This window comes from Populus euphratica, unplaced genomic scaffold, assembly GCF_000495115.2.
Source record: "Populus euphratica unplaced genomic scaffold, PopEup_1.0 scaffold144.1, whole genome shotgun sequence".
NCBI lineage: Eukaryota > Viridiplantae > Streptophyta > Magnoliopsida > Malpighiales > Salicaceae > Populus > Populus euphratica.
In genome coordinates, this window is record NW_011500010.1 from 246,223 (window position 1) to 271,578 (window position 25,356).

At 30.0% G+C, this 25,356-nt stretch overlaps 1 protein-coding gene across 1 annotated transcript; it reads right to left on the bottom strand.

Moving 5' to 3' along the window:
• Nucleotides 1-351: 351 nt before the first annotated feature.
• On the bottom strand, nucleotides 352-1,487 carry LOC105141390 (transcription repressor OFP13-like). The gene has a single exon (XM_011048587.1). It carries the CDS (start codon nucleotides 1,208-1,210, stop codon nucleotides 380-382), a length of 831 nt encoding a protein of 276 aa, XP_011046889.1. The 5' UTR covers nucleotides 1,211-1,487; the 3' UTR covers nucleotides 352-379.
• Between the last annotated feature and the right edge of the window lie 23,869 nt (nucleotides 1,488-25,356).

Here is a 25,356-nt window from a genome sequence, read left to right on the forward strand (position 1 = left end):
ATAATATAATACTATTGTTTATAAATAAATGAAAATCTTTTTCTCATATTTTTAGCAGGGTTCATGCTATAAAAAAGTAGCAAGATTTTTCCATATATAGCAAGATCATAATTATTAGAAAATATATTTCCACGGATCATTTCGCTTGTCTAATTCTCTAATGTACCGAAAGAAACGTGATGTCAACCCTAACAGTACGTTTCCATGAAGGCTCGTGCAAGTTTCCTACTCATTTGCACCTTACCAGAAAGAGGGAGGGAAATCGTAAAAATAAAAATTTACATCATACAAATTTATTTTCTTACATTAACTGCCATGTGCAAGTTTAGCAAAAGAAATGGAACAGAAAAGTAAGTAATTAAGAAGCATCATCTATTGATTAATATTTTTTAATACCATTTTCAGCTTCTAATGAAGTTAAACAGGGACTAATTATATTAGCCCCATTTTCTAATGAGGATACACAGCAAGGAGTAGAAGAAGAATCATCATCAGATGTGGAAGAAGTGTAAAAAGACAAAGGAGAAGAAGGAGAATGATGAGAGGAAGAACAAAAATCATGATGATGTTGAGTAGTGTTAGTACTAGTAATAGAAGAAGAGGAGGAAGAAGAAGAAGCAAAAGCAAGACCAACAAGCAAATCTACAAAAGCACCAATGATGTACCCATGATTGCTCTTTCCATTCACCTTCAAGTAGCAATACAAAAGCTCTTCAAGACCTTCCCAGTCTGTTAATCCATGAGCTTCAACCATCTCCTCCATTGACTTCTTGAAATCCAAATAAGGGTCTTGAGATTCCATTGACAGCACCACAGTTTCTTTAAATGGAAACTTATCACCTGCCTTAGCTTCTTCCAAGATTGAATTAGTCTCTCCTGGTTCAAAGAACAGCCTCTCTGACCTTAAACCTCTGATTACTGTCTCTATAGGGTCAACTGCTCCTGACTGATCATCTGATGCTGTTGAGAAGCTAGCTGATTCACAAGAGTTGGTGAACCATGACTCAGGTGTGCTGTCCACCACATCATTGTTAGTAGCATCTAAGAAAGCTGAGTTGATGGTCTTGAACATGCCATCACTTGTTCTAAAACTAAAAGAGAGGGTTCTTGGTTCATGACAATAAGTAGGCCAAGGCCATAACGGCCTTTTTGATTTATCTGTGTTTGTATTAATCTTGGAGAGAAAAGGGAGCTTCATTTTCTTTCCCATCAGCTGGTTTGTTTTAAATTTTTGCCTAAGATCGATGTGCTTAAGAGAGAAATGTAAGTTTGGTTTAAATGATCATTGGCGGTGAGAAATGAAAAACTTTGTAGAGCTTCTTTATGGGTTCGTAATTCATAGGGGCAGCTGGGTTATGAGAGCAGATTTTAAACAAGTGGTGAATAAGAAATGCAGAGAGGAGGGGGAAAGGGGACTAGCCGAGTACGGGAGGTTGGTGGGGACTTGTACACTTTCTTGGTTGTGTATTAAATTTTGAGCTTTTGAAGTAAATGTCTTTCAGTTGCAGCCATTGAAAATTATGGTACCTTTTCTCATTAAATAGAGTTATCTACTACCCTATCTCTTCTCCTTTTACACAATCGTCCCTTCTTTCCAGCCTTTCTAGTTCAATTACGTGACCTAGCTAAGCTTTGCTGTTTTCTTGTGAAAGATTTTGAATATATTTGAGTGTTGAAACTTTTCAAATGATCTAATAAGCTTTTGACAATCAATCATTAAGTTAATAATTGCTGGTGAGCAGTAGTTTTTAAATTTCCATTTATTCCCTACGCGGGTAGTTAATTATTAATTAAGAGGGAATCTTAATTATCAATTCCACAAGAAGAAATCATGAACTCGTCAAAGATTGCAGAAACTAATAAGCTAGAACAATATCATACCCGTCCCAATGTTGACGCTGAAACCAATGGCTTTCGGCTAGCTGGTTCAGCACACAACCTTCACATTGACGCAGTGTCAAGAAATTAACTCCAGATGTTTACAAGAAATAGAGGGGCAATTTATTTAATTCATACAGTGCGGTCGTTTTCTCTCATATTCGTGAGGGATTTTTTTCATAGATATGTAGTAATTTCTGGAGAACAGCTCTGTGGAGCCATGTTTGTAGTGCATGCCTCATTGCCCATGTGCATTCGAGACCCCTGTTATCATGTGTGGAACCCAAATAATCAAAACGGGATAATTGCAAGAAGGTGTGATCGATTACATAAATTAGCATTTCATCTTTTTATAAAATATATCGAATTCAAACCCCCTTTTTTTCGTTTTTTTCTTTAATACTGAACTTCACATGAAATTAAGTGTAAAAGAAGAGAGAAACATTAGAGACATACGTACTTTATTGAATAATTTTCTAAATATATATTTGATATGCATTTGCTTATAATGTTGAAGTTGTGTTTATCATCGACGAATTTATTAAATAAAAAAAATATTTCGTAGACTAGTGTCTTGTTAAAAATTTTAAATTTTTTGGTAATTATATCATAAATTTTCAATAAAAATATTCTGTTTTTGATAGCATCGACAAGTACCAACAGAAAACTTGCAATTAGACAACTTTTTTTGATAGTGAAAGTAGTTTGTAAATATATTTCATTCTAGAAGTCCTCTGTAGTTCAATTGATTCTGTGCATATAATGTGTATTCTATTTTCAAACCTTCTATATATATATATATATTGTAATTATGTCAATTAAAATAACTCGAAAGAAGAAATTTAAGTACGAAGGGAAGCAAAATTAAGTTGAAGAAAAGAAAAGGCAGTACAGACAAAAACAATTAACATACGGAGCTCGTAGGGATAAAAAATCGTATGCAAGTGCTGTAACAAATAACACTATTTCACGTGCCCTCCATACGCGTTCCAGGGAATAGATTGAGACTTGAGAGTGACAGAGTTATTTTGTTTCTTCGCCCATTTGATAGATTGGCGAGCTTCTATGTTCTCAGTGTATGGCGCCTCCTACAGAGAGAACCCAACCTGTTTCTTGGTTTTTGCATCAAATGGTTTTTCAGTAGATTATTCTTTAGCCCTTGAATTTTGAATGTAATTTAACCATTATCTTATTAAAATTAATACCTATTGATTTTTTCCTTTAAACCCCAATATGATGGTTTTTCTCCAAGAAATTATATCGTTAGATGGTACATTGGGGGATCGACAGGAAAAACAATTGTAAGTTTTCGAAAGGCATTGGTTTCAAGGATTAAATTATGGTGTTCCAAATATGAAGGACCAAGTTATAATCACATTCAAAGCCAGGGTTTAAAAAACAATTCTACTAGATGGTTTTTGCAGTTTGGCATGCCCTAATGCTGTTTAGCGATTATGGCTGTAAGTTTTAAGATATTCCAATGCTACAGCTTAAACCTTGAACGTTCCTTTTGGTGAATTATGTTCTCAAGCTTCAAATTAAAAACGAATATTGCAGTGTTTTTTAAGGGTTATCCGCTGACTAATTACGTAAATTGTGGTTGTTCATCACATGTGTGATTCATGAATCAGAATGACTTTGAGCACACCGATATTTTCCCCCTAATTTATTAATTGTACAATACAATACAATTAAAGTATACGTAAACACTGCCCACATAATGCATCACGTAAGGGGACCATGTTGTATTTGATCTTATGGTGGTCCCTTGTGTTATCCAGTGCTATCAACATTATTTCCATTGTCATTTTGATGTTCAAAATCTTACACACATAAGTCGCACTCAGAATTTTAGGTATAGGGCTACAACCACATGGCACCCAACAAATACAGAGGGGCATTTTGCCCCACTTCGCTTTACACAGAATGTTTTGTAGTTCATGCTTGCATATGAACTCTGCTAATTTGTTTCTCGTGCAACAGATGAGATTGTGTCCATGTTCGCTTATAAAAACTGGTTGAGATACAGGTATGGGATATTAATTTTTGTGTATTGTTTTAAACATTAAATGAAGCCGAACCGTTTTTAACCTAGTAGTTTTTCATACTTTAATTCAAGGGAACGAATTGTATTTTAGGGGTGGGAATGGTATATAATATATAATTTAAAAGATTGTTGTGTTCTTACGAAAAGGTAATTGAGGTAGAGGGGACCTTATCCCTTATTCCCTTATTCACATGTCCCTGGAGACTATTCTTTAATGAAATAATCCTAATACCTCAATTTATGTAATAAAAAAATTTATTTAAAAATCTAGATTTAATGGGCATAAAAAATTCTCTAAATATTTAAAAGTCACGGTCTCAAGCAACATATTTAGGTCCAACTCTTATGAATATAGCTTTAAAAAAAAGCTCCACCTCCATAAGCTCAATTTTAAGAATAACTCGGCTCTCATGGACTCAATCTTGAAAAAAAAACGCAACATTTAAGAGTTCTCTATTTATTATATGGAATCTTTTTACACCCAATACATCTTGAATTGTATTTTCCCCATATCCCTAGGTATATAAAGTTTTCTAAGAGCTTGTCATATTTTCATCAATATTAACATTGTGTAAGCTAAAAAGTCAGAGTCTCAAGCAACATATTCATGTCCAACTCCTATGAATATAGCTTTAAAAAAAAACTCAACCTCCATGAGCTCAACTTTGAGAATAACTCGGCTCTCATGAACTTAATTTTGAAAAACAACACAACATCTAAGAGTTCTCTATTTATTATATGGAACTTTTTTACACCTAATACATCTTGAATTGTATTTTCCCCATACCTTAGGTATATAAAGTTTTCTAAGAGCTTGTTATATTTCCATCAACATTAACATTGTGTAAGAGATATTTATCTTTCATATATCTTATCAGAAGTAAATGATATTCCAACCCCTCAATTCAAGCAACATGACAAGGTTCATGTGCTACATATACCCCTTAAATTACTAGGTAAAGGGTTTAAAATATCTATTTTCTATTGCATATATATTTTTAAAGCACTCCTCTCTAAAATATCATTATAGTCTCTTTTTTAAAATATACTTAAGAATCTATAAGTCTTTAAATATATCAAAAAGGATATTTTGCAGGAACTAGAAACTAGACACCAAGTACCAAGCAGCAACCACTTTAGTTATGGAAAATAAATCATATTGCTAGAACCAAAAGATTAATCGATTATCCAACATATAAGTCTTGCTTCTAAGTAACTTGGATTTTTTTAGACCTCATTAATTGGTGTTATCTATGAGAAAATGATTAAAAAAAAAGTCATTGATTATTCTTTCAAAACTAGTTTATTGTCATCCCTAATGACCATCAAAGACAAATAATCAAGACACTCCTAGAATAAGATGTGCCATGGACCTCCTTATAATCATTGACATATATACTTCATCATAGCTTTATCAACTCTTTAATAAGGAGTAGAAAAGCTATACAATAATTTGATTGCCCTAAGTTAGAATTTGACTTCTTTTACTTGCCTATAAACTTAATAAGATGAGCAAATTTAGTTTATGTGTTTGCCAACTTCACGAATGTAGTTAAAGCCTTAAGATTTTAGAAAGCTTTCAACAAGTACAAATGGAATGTTGATTTAAACCATAAAACATCCCAAGTATCTTTAGCAACCATCCAATAAAAATGAAAAAGTCTCATTTACATTTGACACTCTAATCAAATGAAAATTTATCATAACCAATAGGAACAAGAATGTAAGTTTTTTGTATATGAATGACTTATTCAAAATTAGTTTTTATTTTCTTCAAGTGATATCTAATGGCCTCTTATCAACTCTTCAAGGAAAGAATCTACTTAGGTAATAGCCTCACAACCTTTTAAGAATGGAATTGACTTAGTCTTCCTAATGTCATTACATAATTTACCTTGGAAGGGGTTGTTATGGTCTTCCTAGTATAATTGCATAATTTACCTTTGAAGAGATTAACTTAATCATCATAGTGCGATTACACAATTTATCTTGAAAGAGATTGATATAATCAGCAAATGATATTCTAACCCCTCAATTCAAGCAACATGACAAGGTTCATGTGCTACATATACCCCTTAAATTACTAGGTAAAGGGTTTAAAATATCTATTTTCTATTGCATATATATTTTTAAAGCACTCCTCTCTAAAATATCATTATAGTCTCTCTTTTAAAATATACTTAAGAATCTATAAGTCTTTAAATATACCAAAAAAGATATTTTGCAGGAACTAGAAACTAGGCACCAAGTATCAAGCAGCAACCACTTTAGTTATGGAAAATAAATTATATTACTAGAATCAAAAGATTAATCAATTATCCAACATATAAGTCTTGCTTCTAAGTAACTTGGATTTTTTTAGACCTCATTAATTGGTGTTATCTATGAGAAAATGATTAAAAAAAAAGTCATTGATTATTCTTTCAAAACTAGTTTATTGTCATCCCTAATGACCATCAAAGACAAATAATCAAGACACTCCTAGAATAAGATGTGCCATGGACCTCCTTATAATCATTGACATATATACTTCATCATAGCTTTATCAACTCTTTAATAAGGAGTAGAAAAGCTATACAATAATTTGATTGCCCTAAGTTAGAATTTGACTTCTTTTACTTGCCTATAAACTTAATAAGATGAGCAAATTTAGTTTATGTGTTTGCCAACTTCACGAATGTAGTTAAAGCCTTAAGATTTTAGAAAGCTTTCAACAAGTACAAATGGAATGTTGATTTAAACCATAAAACATCCCAAGTATCTTTAGCAACCATCCAATAAAAATGAAAAAGTCTCATTTACATTTGACACTCTAATCAAATGAAAATTTATCATAACCAATAGGAACAAGAATGTAAGTTTTTTGTATATGAATGACTTATTCAAAATTAGTTTTTATTTTCTTCAAGTGATATCTAATGGCCTCTTATCAACTCTTCAAGGAAAGAATCTACTTAGGTAATAGCCTCACAACCTTTTAAGAATGGAATTGACTTAGTCTTCCTAATGTCATTACATAATTTACCTTGGAAGGGGTTGTTATGGTCTTCCTAGTATAATTGCATAATTTACCTTTGAAGAGATTAACTTAATCATCATAGTGCGATTACACAATTTATCTTGAAAGAGATTGATATAATCACCCTATTGCAATTACACAACTCTCCAATGATAGGATAGACACAACAACTCTCTATAAAAATGATGGATTTGAAGTCTCTCTAGTGTGATAATATAACTTTCTTTGGAAGAGATGAATCTGAAGTCTCTCTAGTGTGATGACACAATTCTCTTTAGAAGAGATAAATCTGAAGCTTCACTAGTATGATAGCATAACTCTCCTTGAAATAGATGCATTTAAAATCTCCATGGTGTAATCATATAGCTCTTATTGGAATGGATAGATTTAAAGCCTTTCTAGTGCAATTGTATAATTCTCTATGGGTTCGCCCCCTCCGCCCCTTAGAAAGTTTTCTAAGTATAGTGGTAGAAATGGACTCATGGCCTCCATCCCTTAGAAATTTTTTAAGTATAGGTGTCATAATGGGTTCTCTCCAGCCATTTAGAGATTTTCTAAGTATAAGGCTCATCCTTATAGGGTTCCCTTCAGCCTCTTAAAGAATTTTCTAAGCATAGGCTAACTCTTTTTAGGTTTTCTTTTGCCCCTCAAAATTTTTTCTAAGTGTGGGTGTCGATATGGGTCTATTCCTTTAACCTTTTAAATTTTTTTCTAAGTATAGGCTTTTTTTTATTGGGTTTCTCTACCCATTATAAAACTTTTCTCAATATAAGTTCCTCCATGATTCCCTTCTACATGCTTAGAAACTTATTTTTAACTATGATGGATGCTTATACACATAAACTCTTTAGTATATTACCTGTGATTTCCATCATTCTTCTCATAAGAAGAGAGTTCAATGAATTCATCGTATCACACATTTTGACAAAGTCTTTGCATATAAATATCATAAAATTGGGGGGCCACTAATAAACCTAAACTTAACAAGTCATTGATTCTTATTTCAAAACTAATTTATTGTCATCCCTAATCACCATCAAAGGCAAATAATCAAGACACTCCTAGAATAAGACGTGTGATGGACCTCCTTATAATCATTGGCATATATGCTTCATCATAGCTTTATCAACTCTTTAATAAGGAGTAAAAAAGCTATACAATAATTTGATTGCCCTAAGTTAGAATTTGACTTCTTTTACTTGCCTATAAACTTAATAAGATGAGCAAATTTAGTTTATGTGTTTGCCAACTTCACGAATGTAGTTAAAGCCTTAAGATTTTAGAAAGCTTTCAATAAGTACAAATGGAATGTTGGTTTAAACCATAAAACATCTCAAGTATCTTTAGCAACCATCCAAAAAAAATGAAAAAGTCTCCCTTACATTTGACACTCTGATCAAATGAAAATTTACCATAACCAATAGGAACAAGAATGTAAGTTTTTTGTATATGAATGACTTATTCAAAATTAGTTTTTATTTTCTTCAAGTGATATCTAATGGCCTCTTATCAACTCTTCAAGGAAAGAATCTACTTAGGTAATAGCCTCACAACCTTTTAAGAATGGAATTGACTTAGTCTTCCTAATGTCATTACATAATTTACCTTGGAAGGGGTTGTTATGGTCTTCCTAGTATAATTGCATAATTTACCTTTGAAGAGATTAACTTAATCATCATAGTGCGATTACACAATTTATCTTGAAAGAGATTGATATAATCACCCTATTGCAATTACACAACTCTCCAATGATAGGATAGACACAACAACTCTCTATAAAAATGATGGATTTGAAGTCTCTCTAGTGTGATAATATAACTTTCTTTGGAAGAGATGAATCTGAAGTCTCTCTAGTGTGATGACACAATTCTCTTTAGAAGAGATAAATCTGAAGCTTCACTAGTATGATAGCATAACTCTCCTTGAAATAGATGCATTTAAAATCTCCATGGTGTAATCACATAGCTCTTATTGGAATGGATAGATTTAAAGCCTTTCTAGTGCAATTGTATAATTCTCTATGGGTTCGCCCCCTCCGCCCCTTAGAAAGTTTTCTAAGTATAGTGGTAGAAATGGACTCATGGCCTCCATCCCTTAGAAATTTTTTAAGTATAGGTGTCATAATGGGTTCTCTCCAGCCATTTAGAGATTTTCTAAGTATAAGGCTCATCCTTATAGGGTTCCCTTCAGCCTCTTAAAGAATTTTCTAAGCATAGGCTAACTCTTTTTAGGTTTTCTTTTGCCCCTCAAAATTTTTTCTAAGTGTGGGTGTCGATATGGGTCTATTCCTTTAACCTTTTAAATTTTTTTCTAAGTATAGGCTTCTTTTTATTGGGTTTCTCTACCCATTATAAAACTTTTCTCAGTATAAATTCCTCCATGATTCCCTTCTACATGCTTAGAAACTTATTTTTAACTATGATGGATGCTTATACACATAAACTCTTTAGTATATTACCTGTGATTTCCACCCTTCTTCTCATAAAAAGAGAGTTCGATAAATTCATTGTATCACACATTTTGACAAAGTCTTTGCATATAAATATCATAAAAACCAGGGGGCCACTAATAAACCTAAACTTAACAAGCTTGAAATACCTTTAAATGCACCAAAACCCATGATCTCAAGCAACGTACCCGGGCTTGACCCCCATGAGCTCAATCTTGGGAAGAGCTTGGCCTTCATGAGCTTAGTTTTGGGGAAGAGCTTAGCATCTAAAAGTTCTCTATCCACTATAAGGGAGCTTTTTAGTGACCCAATATATTTTGAATCCTACTCTCCATATATCTATAGATGTGTTAATTCATCTAAGAGCTTATCATATTTTCATATACAAAATGTAGTGTAAGGGATATTTATCCTTTATTGATGCTATCAGGAAAAAACGATATGTTAACATCTCCATTCAAGCAACATTCAAGTGATGTCTAATGGCCCTGTTATTAACTCTTTAAGGAAAGAATCTACTTAGGTAATAGCCCCACAACCTTCTAAGAATGGAATTGACTTAGTCTTCCTAATGTCATTACAAGGCAAAGTTTACTCAGTCATTTAATTCAAAGTACATTAATAAACTTCAGTATAAACTAGACATTTGCTCGTGCTTCATAATGGGACAATGACATATCAATTGTGCTACAATTTACCTTGAAAGGGGTTATGGTCTTCCTAATATAATTGTATAATTTACCTTTGAAGAGATCAACTTAATCATCATAATGCGATTACACAATTTATCTTGAAAGAGATTGATATAATCACCCTATTGCAATTACACAACTCTCCAATGATAGGATAGACACAACAACTCTCTATAAAAATGATGGATTTGAAGTCTCTCTAGTGTGATAATATAACTTTCTTTGGAAGAGATGAATCTGAAGTCTCTCTAGTGTGATAGCACAATTCTCTTTAGAACAGATGAATCTGAAGCTTCACTGGTACGATAACATAACTCTCCTTGAAATAGATGCATTTAAAATCTCCATGGTGTAATCATATAGCTCTTATTGGAATGGATAGATTTAAAGCCTTTCTAGTGCAATTGTATAATTCTCTATGGGTTCGCCCCCTCCGCCCCTTAGAAAGTTTTCTAAGTATAGTGGTAGAAATGGACTCATGGCCTCCATCCCTTAGAAATTTTTGAAGTATAGGTGTCATGATGGGTTCTTTCCAGCCACTTAAAGATTTTCTAAGTATAAGACTCATCCTTATAGGGTTTCCTTCAACCTCTTAAAGAATTTTCTAAGCATAGGCTAACTTTTTTTAGGTTTTCCTCTACCCCTTAAAATTTTTTCTAGGTGTGGGCGTCGATATGGGTCTATTCCTTCAACCTCTTAAAATTTTTTCTAAGTATAGGCTTCTTTTTATTGGGTTTCTCTACCCATTATAAAACTTTTCTCAGTATAAATTCCTCCATGATTCCCTTCTACATGCTTAGAAACTTATTTTTAACTATGATGGATGCTTATACACATAAACTCTTTAGTATATTACCTGTGATTTCCACCCTTCTTCTCATAAAAAGAGAGTTCGATAAATTCATTGTATCACACATTTTGACAAAGTCTTTGCATATAAATATCATAAAAACCAGGGGGCCACTAATAAACCTAAACTTAACAAGCTTGAAATACCTTTAAATGCACCAAAACCCATGATCTCAAGCAACGTACCCGGGCTTGACCCCCATGAGCTCAATCTTGGGAAGAGCTTGGCCTTCATGAGCTTAGTTTTGGGGAAGAGCTTAGCATCTAAAAGTTCTCTATCCACTATAAGGGAGCTTTTTAGTGACCCAATATATTTTGAATCCTACTGCCCCTACACCCATAGATGTGTTAATTCATCTAAGAGCTTATCATATTTTCATATATATAATGTAGTGTAAGGGATATTTATCTTTCATTGATGCTATCAGGAGAAAACGATATGTTAACATCTCCATTCAAGCAACATGACATGATTCAGTCGTCAATTTAAGATATGTGAGTGAATCATAAGTTCATTGAATAAGATGTTCTAAGTTTTTAAGATCCTCCTTACTATTGGATAACAAAAAATAAAAGAAAGAATAGAAATTAGAGGCAAAGTTTACTCAGTTATTTAATTCAAGGTACATTAATAAATTTTAGTATAACTAGACACGTGCTCATGCTTCGTAATGGGACAATGACATATCAATTGTGCTAAGTGTGTTTATAGAAACAACTGTGTGAAGTGTGTTTTAAATAATTGCTTAATAAGCTAACAAAAATTTGTTTTATGAAGAAATATTAAAGAAGTTGTGGTAAGGTAAACCAAGCAAGAACTATAATTTATAAGCCATACTATGAACATAAATCTTTATTAAGGAAAAAGCACACAATTGTCAGAATTAAGATGGAAATAAAGAAAGCTTAGAGTTGGTCGTATTGAAGGCAATCTAATTATCTCGTTCATGCAGCAAAGTGAGAATAATGGTATTGTTTGTGTTGAACTTACGAGATGTTCTTAAAGGAAAAATAAAAAAGCCTTGCAATGATGGCATTTGAATGTTTTGTTACCAAAATCAACATACTGAAATGAAAGCCCTAACATGAAAAAAAAAAACCCATAATAAGTGCTATAAATATGAAAAACAATTTATTAAAAGCAATATGAACAAAGTTCACTAAAAGGATTGTAAAGGAAAGAGATGAAGCAAATCATTCCATACCTTCTCTACTTATTTGATAAGAAAATTATCCATGAGCATCTTGGATTGATGGGTTTGCTAAATTATAGCTTATGGAACTGCTTAATGAATGCATATAATTTATGACATCACTATCCATTGAATTGATAATCAAATTTGAAGCCTCAAACCTAGAGGCTAATTATTCAGAATGTGAATTAATTTGATCTTCAATCATCATTTAGTGATCAAAAATTTCAAACAACCTTGTTCATGTAATGGTTTTTATAATTGATCATATGAGTGACCTTGAAAATAAGCTTTATTGCTCAAACTTGAAGCATGAATCAAAAAGGCATTATGATATGCTATACACATGAGCTCTTTAGTATATTACCTGTGATTTCCACCCTTCTTCTCATAAAAAGAGAGTTCGATAAATTCATTGTATCACACATTTTGACAAAGTCTTTGCATATAAATATCATAAAAACCAGGGGGCCACTAATAAACCTAAACTTAACAAGCTTGAAATACCTTTAAATGCACCAAAATCCATGATCTCGAGCAACGTACCTGGGCTCGACCCCTATAAGCTCAATCTTGGGAAGAGCTTGGCCTTTATGAGCTCAGCTTTGGGGAAGAGGTTAGCATCTAAAAGTTCTCTATCCACTATAAGGGAGCTTTTTAGTGACCCAATATATTTTGAATCCTACTGCCCCTACACCCATAGATGTGTTAATTCATCTAAGAGCTTATCATATTTTCATATATATAATGTAGTGTAAGGGATATTTATCTTTCATTGATGCTATCAGGAGAAAACGATATGTTAACATCTCCATTCAAGCAACATGACATGATTCAGTCGTCAATTTAAGATATGTGAGTGAATCATAAGTTCATTGAATAAGATGTTCTAAGTTTTTAAGATCCTCCTTACTATTGGATAACAAAAAATAAAAGAAAGAATAGAAATTAGAGGCAAAGTTTACTCAGTTATTTAATTCAAGGTACATTAATAAATTTTAGTATAACTAGACACGTGCTCATGCTTCGTAATGGGACAATGACATATCAATTGTGCTAAGTGTGTTTATAGAAACAACTGTGTGAAGTGTGTTTTAAATAATTGCTTAATAAGCTAACAAAAATTTGTTTTATGAAGAAATATTAAAGAAGTTGTGGTAAGGTAAACCAAGCAAGAACTATAATTTATAAGCCATACTATGAACATAAATCTTTATTAAGGAAAAAGCACACAATTGTCAGAATTAAGATGGAAATAAAGAAAGCTTAGAGTTGGTCGTATTGAAGGCAATCTAATTATCTCGTTCATGCAGCAAAGTGAGAATAATGGTATTGTTTGTGTTGAACTTACGAGATGTTCTTAAAGGAAAAATAAAAAAGCCTTGCAATGATGGCATTTGAATGTTTTGTTACCAAAATCAACATACTGAAATGAAAGCCCTAACATGAAAAAAAAAAACCCATAATAAGTGCTATAAATATGAAAAACAATTTATTAAAAGCAATATGAACAAAGTTCACTAAAAGGATTGTAAAGGAAAGAGATGAAGCAAATCATTCCATACCTTCTCTACTTATTTGATAAGAAAATTATCCATGAGCATCTTGGATTGATGGGTTTGCTAAATTATAGCTTATGGAACTGCTTAATGAATGCATATAATTTATGACATCACTATCCATTGAATTGATAATCAAATTTGAAGCCTCAAACCTAGAGGCTAATTATTCAGAATGTGAATTAATTTGATCTTCAATCATCATTTAGTGATCAAAAATTTCAAACAACCTTGTTCATGTAATGGTTTTTATAATTGATCATATGAGTGACCTTGAAAATAAGCTTTATTGCTCAAACTTGAAGCATGAATCAAAAAGGCATTATGATATGAGTCATAATTAAGTTCAGCAACTTAAATTTCCAATGCCTAAATGAGCGTATTTATTTATTTTATTTTATTTTTTGCATTTGAACTTTTTTTTCTTTACTTATTGATTTTTTTTAAATGATCTTAATATGATGTGTTTATGGAGATTTAAAGTTGATAATTTATTTTAATTTATTTTTTATATAGTTATCACGGCATTAAAAAAATATCACAGTATCGGGTTGGTATCAAAATAGTATTTCAACATCACGGTATGGTTTACTTTTTACAAATTTTATTTATATAAAAAATCATTTAAATGAATTTATTAAACTTTGTTGAGTTAATGACCCGATTTGTGAGTTTAGCGGGGTAACCTTGGTTCCCTCGATATGCAGGTTTAGTGGGGTACTTTGTTTATAATTGAACTTAATTATGTGATCATTTTTTTTTATCATATGGTTAAAAAAAAATAATTTTAAAAAAACATGTTATTAAATTTTAGAAAGTTCATCGGTTTGTTGATGGGTATAGTAAATTTAACTTTTTTTAAAAATATTCTTTATATATATTCCATCATTCAAAAAATGAATATTTCACAAGAATAGAAATTAGAGGCAAAGTTTACTCAGTTATTTAATTCAAGGTACATTAATAAATTTTAGTATAACTAGACACGTGCTCATGCTTCGTAATGGGACAATGACATATCAATTGTGCTAAGTGTGTTTATAGAAACAACTGTGTGAAGTGTGTTTTAAATAATTGCTTAATAAGCTAACAAAAATTTGTTTTATGAAGAAATATTAAAGAAGTTGTGGTAAGGTAAACCAAGCAAGAACTATAATTTATAAGCCATACTATGAACATAAATCTTTATTAAGGAAAAAGCACACAATTGTCAGAATTAAGATGGAAATAAAGAAAGCTTAGAGTTGGTCGTATTGAAGGCAATCTAATTATCTCGTTCATGCAGCAAAGTGAGAATAATGGTATTGTTTGTGTTGAACTTACGAGATGTTCTTAAAGGAAAAATAAAAAAGCCTTGCAATGATGGCATTTGAATGTTTTGTTACCAAAATCAACATACTGAAATGAAAGCCCTAACATGAAAAAAAAAAACCCATAATAAGTGCTATAAATATGAAAAACAATTTATTAAAAGCAATATGAACAAAGTTCACTAAAAGGATTGTAAAGGAAAGAGATGAAGCAAATCATTCCATACCTTCTCTACTTATTTGATAAGAAAATTATCCATGAGCATCTTGGATTGATGGGTTTGCTAAATTATAGCTTATGGAACTGCTTAATGAATGCATATAATTTATGACATCACTATCCATTGAATTGATAATCAAATTTGAAGCCTCAAACCTAGAGGCTAATTATTCAGAATGTGAATTAATTTGATCTTCAATCATCATTTAGTGATCAAAAATTTCAAACAACCTTGTTCATGTAATGGTTTTTATAATTGATCATATGAGTGACCTTGAAAATAAGCTTTATTGCTCAAACTTGAAGCATGAATCAAAAAGGCATTATGATATGAGTCATAATTAAGTTCAGCAACTTAAATTTCCAATGCCTAAATGAGCGTATTTATTTATTTTATTTTATTTTTTGCATTTGATCCTTTTTTCCTTTACTTATTGATTTTTTTTTAAATGATCTTAATATGATGTGTTTATGGAGATTTAAAGTTGATAATTTATTTTAATTTATTTTTTATATAGTTATCACGGCATTAAAAAAATATCACAGTATCGGGTTGGTATCAAAATAGTATTTCAACATCACGGTATGGTTTACTTTTTACAAATTTTATTTATATAAAAAATCATTTAAATGAATTTATTAAACTTTGTTGAGTTAATGACCCGATTTGTGAGTTTAGCGGGGTAACCTTGGTTCCCTCGATATGCAGGTTTAGTGGGGTACTTTGTTTATAATTGAACTTAATTATGTGATCATTTTTTTTTATCATATGGTTAAAAAAAAATAATTTTAAAAAAACATGTTATTAAATTTTAGAAAGTTCATCGGTTTGTTGATGGGTATAGTAAATTTAACTTTTTTTAAAAATATTCTTTATATATATTCCATCATTCAAAAAATGAATATTTCACGTTCTGCTGTAAAATACAGTGTGGGTTGGTTACTGTGCTAAGGCACAGTAACCAGCCCACTGTAGATGGTCCAGATCTGACCGGTCAGGCCCAGCCCAGTTGTTTTTTCTCTGTAAATTTTTTTTTTTGAATTTTTACTATTTCCTCCCACATTTTTATGGCTTTTGACTAATATAGGTCTGTATTTTATGTAATAAAAATATAAAATTTGATATTAAAATACCATGTTTTTGTCAATTTTTTAAAAAATATATATAAAAAACAATTATAAATTTTTTTTTTTGTAATTTCAGTCTTCATCATTAGATCTATTGAAAATTATGATATCACCATCCATTGAATTGATATTTGAATTCGAAGCCTCAAACCTAGAGGCTAATGATTCAGAATGTGAACTAATTTGATCTTCAATCATCATTTAGCGATCAAAAATTTCAAACATCCTCGTTCATGTAATGGTGTTTATAATTGATCATATAAGTGACCTTGAAAATAAGCTTTGTTGCTCAAACTTAAAGCATGAATCAAAAAGGCATTATGATATGCTTTTTTAGTTTTTTTTAGTTTCATTCTTTAACATTGGGCTGATTGGAGATTGAACTTTATAGTTTTTTTTTGTTTTTTTTTTTCATGGGTTATCACGATCTCATAAACTAGGTTGTTGGTTTGCAGGTTGACCTAGGTACTTTTTGTTCTTTTTATTTTTTTAATTTTATTATTTATTGTTAGGTTAATTAGGAATTGATCTTTATAATTTATTTTGATTTGTTTTTTCATAAAACTATCATTGTTTTATAACTGGGATAAAAAATATGGAGGATCAAAAATATCATTATCTCAATATTAAATAAAATATTATTTAATATATCTTCATATCAATATATTTTTTAAAAAAATTGTTTAAGGTTATTAAACTTTGTTGAGTCAATGATCCGGTTTGTGAGTTTAACGGGGTAACCTTGGCTCCTTCGGTATGCAGGTTTAGTGGGGTACATTGTTTATAATTGAACTTAATTATGTGATCATCTTTTTTTATCATATGATTAAAAAAATAGTTTTAAAAAAACATGTTATTAAATTTTAGAAAATTCATTGGTTTGTTGATGGGTATAGTGAATTTAACTTTTTTTAAAAATATTCTTTATATATATTCCATCATTCAAAAAATGAATATTTCACATTCTGTTGTAAAATGCAATGTGGGCTGGTTACTGTGCTGAGACACAGTAACCAGCCCACTGTAGATGGTCCAGATCCGGCCGGTCAGGCCCAACCTAGTTGTTTTTTTCTCTGTAAATTGTTTTTTGGATTTTTACTATTTCCTCCCACATTTTTATGATTTTTCTTACTAATATTGGTCGGTATTTTATGTAATAAAAATACAAAATTTAATATTAAAATATTAGGTTTTTGTCAACTTTTTTTTAAAAAATATATAAAAACAATTTATGCATACAACCAATTATCTCAAAACTAAAAAACCATATTGTGTTTTCCATACACCAAAAAATATATTTTAGCATGCATTTTGGCTTTAATAATCAGTTTATTAAAGTCACAAAAACTTTGACCAAAATTTTAAAAACAACAAGAATTTTATTTTGTTTGTCTTTTAGTATTTGAGGTATGACATTACATGTAATACGTATTCCGGATATTAAATTTTTTTTTCGACTCTTTAGACAAACCAATGACTAGAAAACGCAACCAAAATCTTATCAAAATTAATTAGAAAAATAATTAAAACAAGAACTTCAAGATAGATTCTTCTAGATTGCTTTGTGGACTTCTCTTTAGGCTTGGTCTTGTCTATCTAGTTTATAAATATGGTTGTAACACACTTCATTTCAATCCACTCTACTTGTGAAACACTCTACCTTCAGTCATCTCCAAGATCTAGATAAAAAAGTTGATGATCATAGACATGATAAATGTCTAAAATTTTAAAACAATACAGTTTACCTTAGGTAAAGTGTATTTAAGGTACTAATATGTTTCCTTTACACAACTAGTCTCCCTACCTCATCTCTGAGATTGATTAGAGTTTCTAATGATCAGAATACTAAGTGGTGACTCGCAGTCTATATTTTATTGCTATGAGACAAGAATTCCTTGTCTCTTCATATTTGCTAGGTAGATAACACTTTCCTTGAAGGTGCATGATCGTCACGACGCCGCACACGTGCAATAAGTTTGACTCTCAATGTTTCAATTGTTTATTTTTGTTATCGTATAGTTAAATAAATAATAGTTGAGAAAAAAACAAGTTATTAATCCCAATGTATTCCATTACCTGATTTACGACTTAGACGTGTTGACTCGAGTTACCCAATTCACGGGTTTAGCTGATTTACCTATCAAATCTAATATTTATTTTTAGTTTTTGATCCTTTAATTTTTCTATTTTTTTTATTTCACTCTTCTTCAATATTGGATAGATGGTGTTTCCATTTTATCATTCTACTATGAAGGGTTTGTTACAATGAACAAAATTCTAGTTTTCTAGGTTAAGAACTTAGTCTAAAAGGTTGAAATATCTATTGAAAAATAGAATTCATGGTTTATTTTTATTTTTTTATTTTTTATAGGGTTATCACGATCTCAAATAAATGTCTTTTCAGGGTTGGTGCTTGATTTTAAAAGCATATAATATTATCATAAAATTAAATAAAAATAATTTATAAAAATAACAAAGTTATTAAACTCATTTAAGTTTATGACCCAAATCACAAAGTGACCAAGGTCGATCCAATCTAGTATAGTTTTAATATTAAAAAAAAAATTATTGACTTGAAGTTTTTCAGAAGATATGTCATATTTTTACCGGTTATTCAAGTTATTTTTAAACTTATTAAATTGAATAATTCACTTTAGAGGAGCTCTTATATAATTTAATTCAAAAATTAAGTCATACAAGGAGGTGGGTTAATAAATTTTAAGATCAAATAACTTAATTTAATTTAATAATATTATCAAAAAATTCTACATACTTTTAATATTTTTAGAGCTATAAAAATATAATAGTCATACCTGCAGCAGCGGAAGTGCGGTAGAATATTCTTGTTTTCTATTAATTGTTTCCTAATAATTAATTTTTAAAAATCTTCATACTCTTGAATCATTTGTAAATATGCACCAAGAATATAAGGATTAGATTAGAATAAGTCATCTTCAAAATGTAACAGCGCAGTAGTTTATGTTTCATGCAATCTAATAAAAAATTAAAGAATGTGCAGTTAGCTTCTAATGTCATTTAAAATAGCTTTAGCAATATTCTTTTTATAAAGAAAGAACGTAGCATTCTTAATAACGTAACAAAACATTCAAACCAAATCATATTAACATCAAACCTATAATTAGTAAATATAATCAATTAAATCATTATTTACAACAATACACAATAACGTAACTCACTAACCTCGACTCTTGTAAAATATCAAATGGTGCGGCTAAATTACCATGACCTTACTCGTAAAATACACTTATTCTGATAGGTCTTGTTTTTGCCTCTTTTTTTTTTTAATCTTAGTTTTTATCAATCTAATTTTTTTAGATTTTTTTTTTAATTTTATCTTTTAATATTATATTACTTTGATAATTATATTTTAAAATATTTTTTATTTTTTTATTGAGTTATATATTAATTTCATATATTTAATTTTTTTTATTTTCTCAATTTCAATTTTCAACATTAAATTTATTGTTAGTAAGGTTTTGTATTTCCTTTCAGCTAAATTACTATGACTCAAATCATGTTTTTTTATTTAATTTTTTTTAAAATTTTATCCTTTACCAACTCATTTTTTTTTTCTTTTTAATTTTATTTGAGAATTGCACTTCATAATTTATATTTTTTTTGTTGGTTATATACTAGCCTTATGGATTTAGTTTTTTTTCTCGATTTTAATCTTCAATATTAGATTTATTATAAGTGAATTGTTTTTATTTCCTTGCGATTTATTTCTATGAGTTTATCTCAATCTCATGGCCTAAGTCATAGGTTTAATAGGTTAATTTGGGTTGATTCCAGTTATTTTTTGGGATATTTTTTTTTAATTGATTTTTTTTATTTCATCGTTCAATATTATATTAGTTGAAAACTAGAGATTGTAATTTATTTTTAATTTTTTATGAGATTATCCATATATCATGACTCAGGTCGCGGTTTGGTAAAACAACCCAGGTTAGTTGTGTTAATTTTTTTATCGTTTTAAAATTGAATATTTTTTTAATTGCGCCTAATAATTTTTTTATTTTTTTCTATAAGTTTATCTCAATCTCATAATCAAAATTAGTTTTTTGGCAGGTCCTTTTTTAATTGTTGTTAAACAATGTTAACTCGGTTTATTTTTTAGGTCCTTTTTTAATTGAATTTTTAATTTCAACAAGACAACTCACTGTATTTTTTAGTTTTTTTTTTTCAATTTTATTCTTCAATATTAGGCTTTTTTTAGAATTGGGTTTTTGTTTTAATTTTCTTGAGTTATCTCGGTTTCATGGATTTAATATTTTTTTTTTTTTAGTTTCAGTCTTCATCATTAGATCTATTGAAAATAGACCTTTGAAATTTTTTATTTGCTTTTATAAAATTATTTTGGTCTCATGATGTACATTACGAGTTTAAGGTTGACTTGACTTAGATCGATTAAAATTGTCATTGTTTTTTTTAGTTTTTTTTTAATTTCATTCTTTAATATTTGACTGATTGGAGATTAAACTTTATAGTTTTTTTGTTTTTTTTCCATGGGTTATCACGATTTCATGAACTAGGTTGTTGGTTTGCAGGTTGACCCTGGTAGTTTTTGTTCTTTTTATTTTTTTAATTTTATTATTTACTATTAGGTTGGTTAGAAATTAATTTTTATAATTTATTTTGATTTGTTTTTTCATAAAACTATTATTGTTTTATAACTGGGATAAAAAATATGGAGGATCAAAAATATCATTATCTTAATATTAAATAAAATATTATTTAATATATCTTCATATCAATATATTTTAAAAAAAAATTGTTTAACATTTTAAGTTCACAATTAAATGTTTTCATTAAAAATCATGTTAATAATAATTAAAAAAATTTACATTCCTAGAGGCCTTGTAAAATTCATCTTCATCGACACCTTTTATATGAACAATTGATTGTCTCAATGGAACTTCAGGAATAGGTCTGGGATCCGGCCTACCTTAAAGCAAGTCCTCAAGCAAGCCCCTCTCCTTTTCATGGTCCATGTTTGTATTACCCATTAGCCGAACTAGATATGTCATGGTTTGCTCCAAACAATTTGGTTTCTGCTCTTGAGCCTCTACAAAGCTCTAAAGGGCCTCCACTTCCGCATCATAAAGTAGGTTCCTAATTATATGTACTGTCTTAATCCATTAAAGAGGCTAACTTACTCTGATAGCAATTGACACAGTGTATAATATAGTTAATGTTTGGGTTCTTAAGCCCTAAGGTTGCAAACCTAAACTGTAAAAAAATTTAGAGAAAAATCCCTGGTATTTTATTAAAAATCTTAATAATCTTCCCAAAATAAACGAGATATCTTCATTTATATTAGATTTAAAATCCTTTATGAAAAAAGATTCCTAATTAAAACTAAAATCCTTAATAGAAAAGGATTCTTAATTAAAATTTATCTAATTAAAAAAGAATCTACGTAGCATTAGTATTCCTAAATACTAATTAAAAATAATTAATGAAAATTTAAAATTAACTAAGAAAATAATTTAAAAAATAACTTCAAATTTCATATTTCATAGTAGATGCTTCTAGATTTCTTTAAGACTTATTTTCAGACTTGATACTGTCTATCTAAGTAATACAATATATACCCGTCACTCAACCAACTTTTAGGAAAGGAATCCATGGTGCATGCAAACAAATTATAAAGCATGACAAACTGTGAGGGGACTCATATAGGTCCCAAGCGTTGTTTTTCTAACGCAGTTCTGACTCCTCTCTTCTCAGCTCTTGTCTAATGATTAGTACTTAAAAGTGCATTTTTATCATGGTTTTATATTATCATTTTGCACTTGAAGTATCAATAACTCCTTAACTAAAATATGTTTTATAATAATGTATCTAATAAGATAAGATACCTATAATTTGTGGTAAATGTCTAGTTTTAATGCAGGCCTATCACATAAATGAAAGGATTGAATGATGACTTGAAGAACTTAAATTGCAAGGATAAAGAGATGACCAAACTTAGAAAAGAGATGTCAGTGCAATCCAAACCAGAACACTGTTCGGTAATTGGGTCATATCTAGAGCTATATATCTCAGATTTAGGTCCAATTTATATGGATGGAAAGGTAAGACATAGGCCTACAACTTTCATATGGAGCCCAAGATCTAAAAAGGCCATTATCAAGTCCAAATTGTAGCAACAACAAAGAAGCCCGAATCTGTCTTCCAGCCCGAGCACTGTTCGGTATTTTGGCCATATCTGGAGTTCTAGAAGTCCAAATGAGCTGAATGTTTTACACAAGAAAGCTGAGACAATTGCCTACAACTTTCATGTTTGCAACTGGCTCCAATTTTGACGTTATCAATGACGTTTTGGGCAGACAAGAGAAGATAAAGATTGTCACCAAGTCAAAAGTTGGCCACCCACTTATCAATTAGTCATCAAATCAATAGTTCCTAATTTTGGCCTATAAAAGGAGGCATTTGCCATGCATTTAGGCATCTTGGTTTCCAGATCAAGATCATGCTCTTCCTTTCTCTCTTTGTATTTTTTATGCTTTGTTTTCATTAATATTAAGTTTATGCCTTTCATTTCCTTTCCTTTACTTAGTTAACTTTTATGTTCTTATTTTGTTTATCTATTTTGCTTTCTTTCATTATGTCTAGCTAAGTTAATTATGTCAAGGTGAAAAGGTTACACTAATGGTGTAAGAATAAGTATAATGTAAACTTAATATGGACTTTAATGTTTGATACTAACATGTTTTATATTTGTTATCTTGTTCACTCTTTAATACTTTGCTTGTTAAATGACTAATCTTGATTTATGTTGTATAACACTTGGTACAACAAATGCTTGGCACTTTCATAGCCCATAATGTATGGTATAACCGACACCTGAGCTATGAAAGGAACTTGATTTATTGTTAACATAAGTTATAATCATGAATGCTTGACGAGATTTACAAGTATTAGCATTAATTGAATAAGATGACTAATGTAATCATGTTAACAATATATAATCTGATTGGAACCTCCTTTGTGTGTGGTTTCCAATTCAATAATAAGAGTTTATACTATACTTGTTTGATATACCATTAGTGGAACCTCTAACCTTGACATTTGTTATTATCATTGTTTAATCGTTACATTAATATTCCATCTCAAAGTTCTCATCTTCTTCTTCTTCTTCTCCTTCTTTTTCTTTATTATTATTATTATTATTATTATTATTATTATTATTATTAGTACTACTACTACTACTACTACTACTACTACTACTACTACTACTACTACTACTACTACTACTACTACTACTACTACTACTACTACTACTACTACTACTACTACTACTACTACTACTACTACTACTACTACTACTACTACTACTACTACTAGTATCAAACATCAATGATTATCAACTAATAATCATGATTTGATCAAAAAAGGTTTCGATGTAAAAACAAAACCGAGTGATTAAAACTAAAAAAACAATTATTAATGCAAATTAATCCTAGATTATTGATTAATCAAGTCTCATAAAGTGGTTAGAGCAAATAAATGGACCAAAACTAATCCAAATCATGATCTAAGGGCAATTTTTTTTTTCTAAGAACATAAAAAAACCAAAACCTAGATTTGCCCATAAATGCACCAACTATTATCAAACCTAGAAAATTACATTTCAAGGCCCAAAACCAAGCTTTTTTTATTCACACAAACCACATTTTCATAGTTATACATTTAAATCAAAACAAACAAACAAAATAACAAATCATACAAAACATGCATGAGGCTTCAAATTTTAAAATTATCAACGCTAAAAAGTAAGCATATTCAACAGTATGGAATTTAAAATTGACATTTAAACACTTCACAAGAATTAACCAAGACCTAGAAGTCAATAACATGCATTATTAAACCCTAAAAAAATAAAAGCTATTGTTATAGTTGGCAGATTCCAAAACCATTTCATTCCATAAAAAAAAAAAAATCAGAAGCATATCTTATTAGCATTCAATGGCACTAAAAAAAACTCAAAGCAAAATCTTGTACAAATTATCTCTACCCAGGTGTTTAGCATATATATCATATTACTAAGGCCTATCAAAGATCAAACTACATGCATTCATATCTACTACAACACAATACATATTATCCTTATACTTTCTAATGGAAATGGTATTCTACAACATTGATTTACCCTTATTTCTCCTTTTTACTTTATCCACCCAATCTTGTAAGGTTTAGGATAAGGTTCTAGTGGTAATTTTAATTTATCAACAGTATGTTTACCAATAATATTTTCACAGCTCCAACTATTGATAAATAAGTTAAAAGTTTTTATAATGGTGCAACAGGTACGAAATAACCTATTTCGTTATGAATCATCAATAACCTCTGATGTTAGCATATTCCTAACTATATAGTTTTGTCTCTCACTATAATCATCATCGTTATACTTATACTAATTTTTTATATCACCTTTATCAGGTTCACATAGCTCGCCCTCTTCATCTAAGGGTTGTGGCTCATATTGTCCTTTGATCAGATTAATTGATTTTTTATCTTCTACAATCACTGGAATGATGTCATGATTCTCTATATTTAAAGTATTTAATAATCATTGGCCTAATAGGGGGTTTTTTTGTTTGTTCATTTCAACTTGTTTTCCTGAAGTCTTATCAAGTCTAGTAGTATGAGGTCTTATTGGAGTTGGCGTTAATGGTTGTATTGTCTTCCTTTTATTAATAAAACTGAATCTTCTAATCTTATTATACAGCCTTTTAGAAGGATCAGGCCTGTCAAATCTATTACTACTATCAGCCCTCTTTTTCATTAGCATCTTGATTTTTAATGCCATGTTCCTTGTTTTAAAGAGCATAAATATCATTTATACTCCAATCTTATGCTGGACCTTTTATTTTAACCCTCTCATAAACCTCGCAACTTTTGATTATCTATCTCTTTGAGCCTATTATGTTTTGTCAGCCTTTGAAATTTAACAATATACTCATTAACAGATTTATTACCTTATGA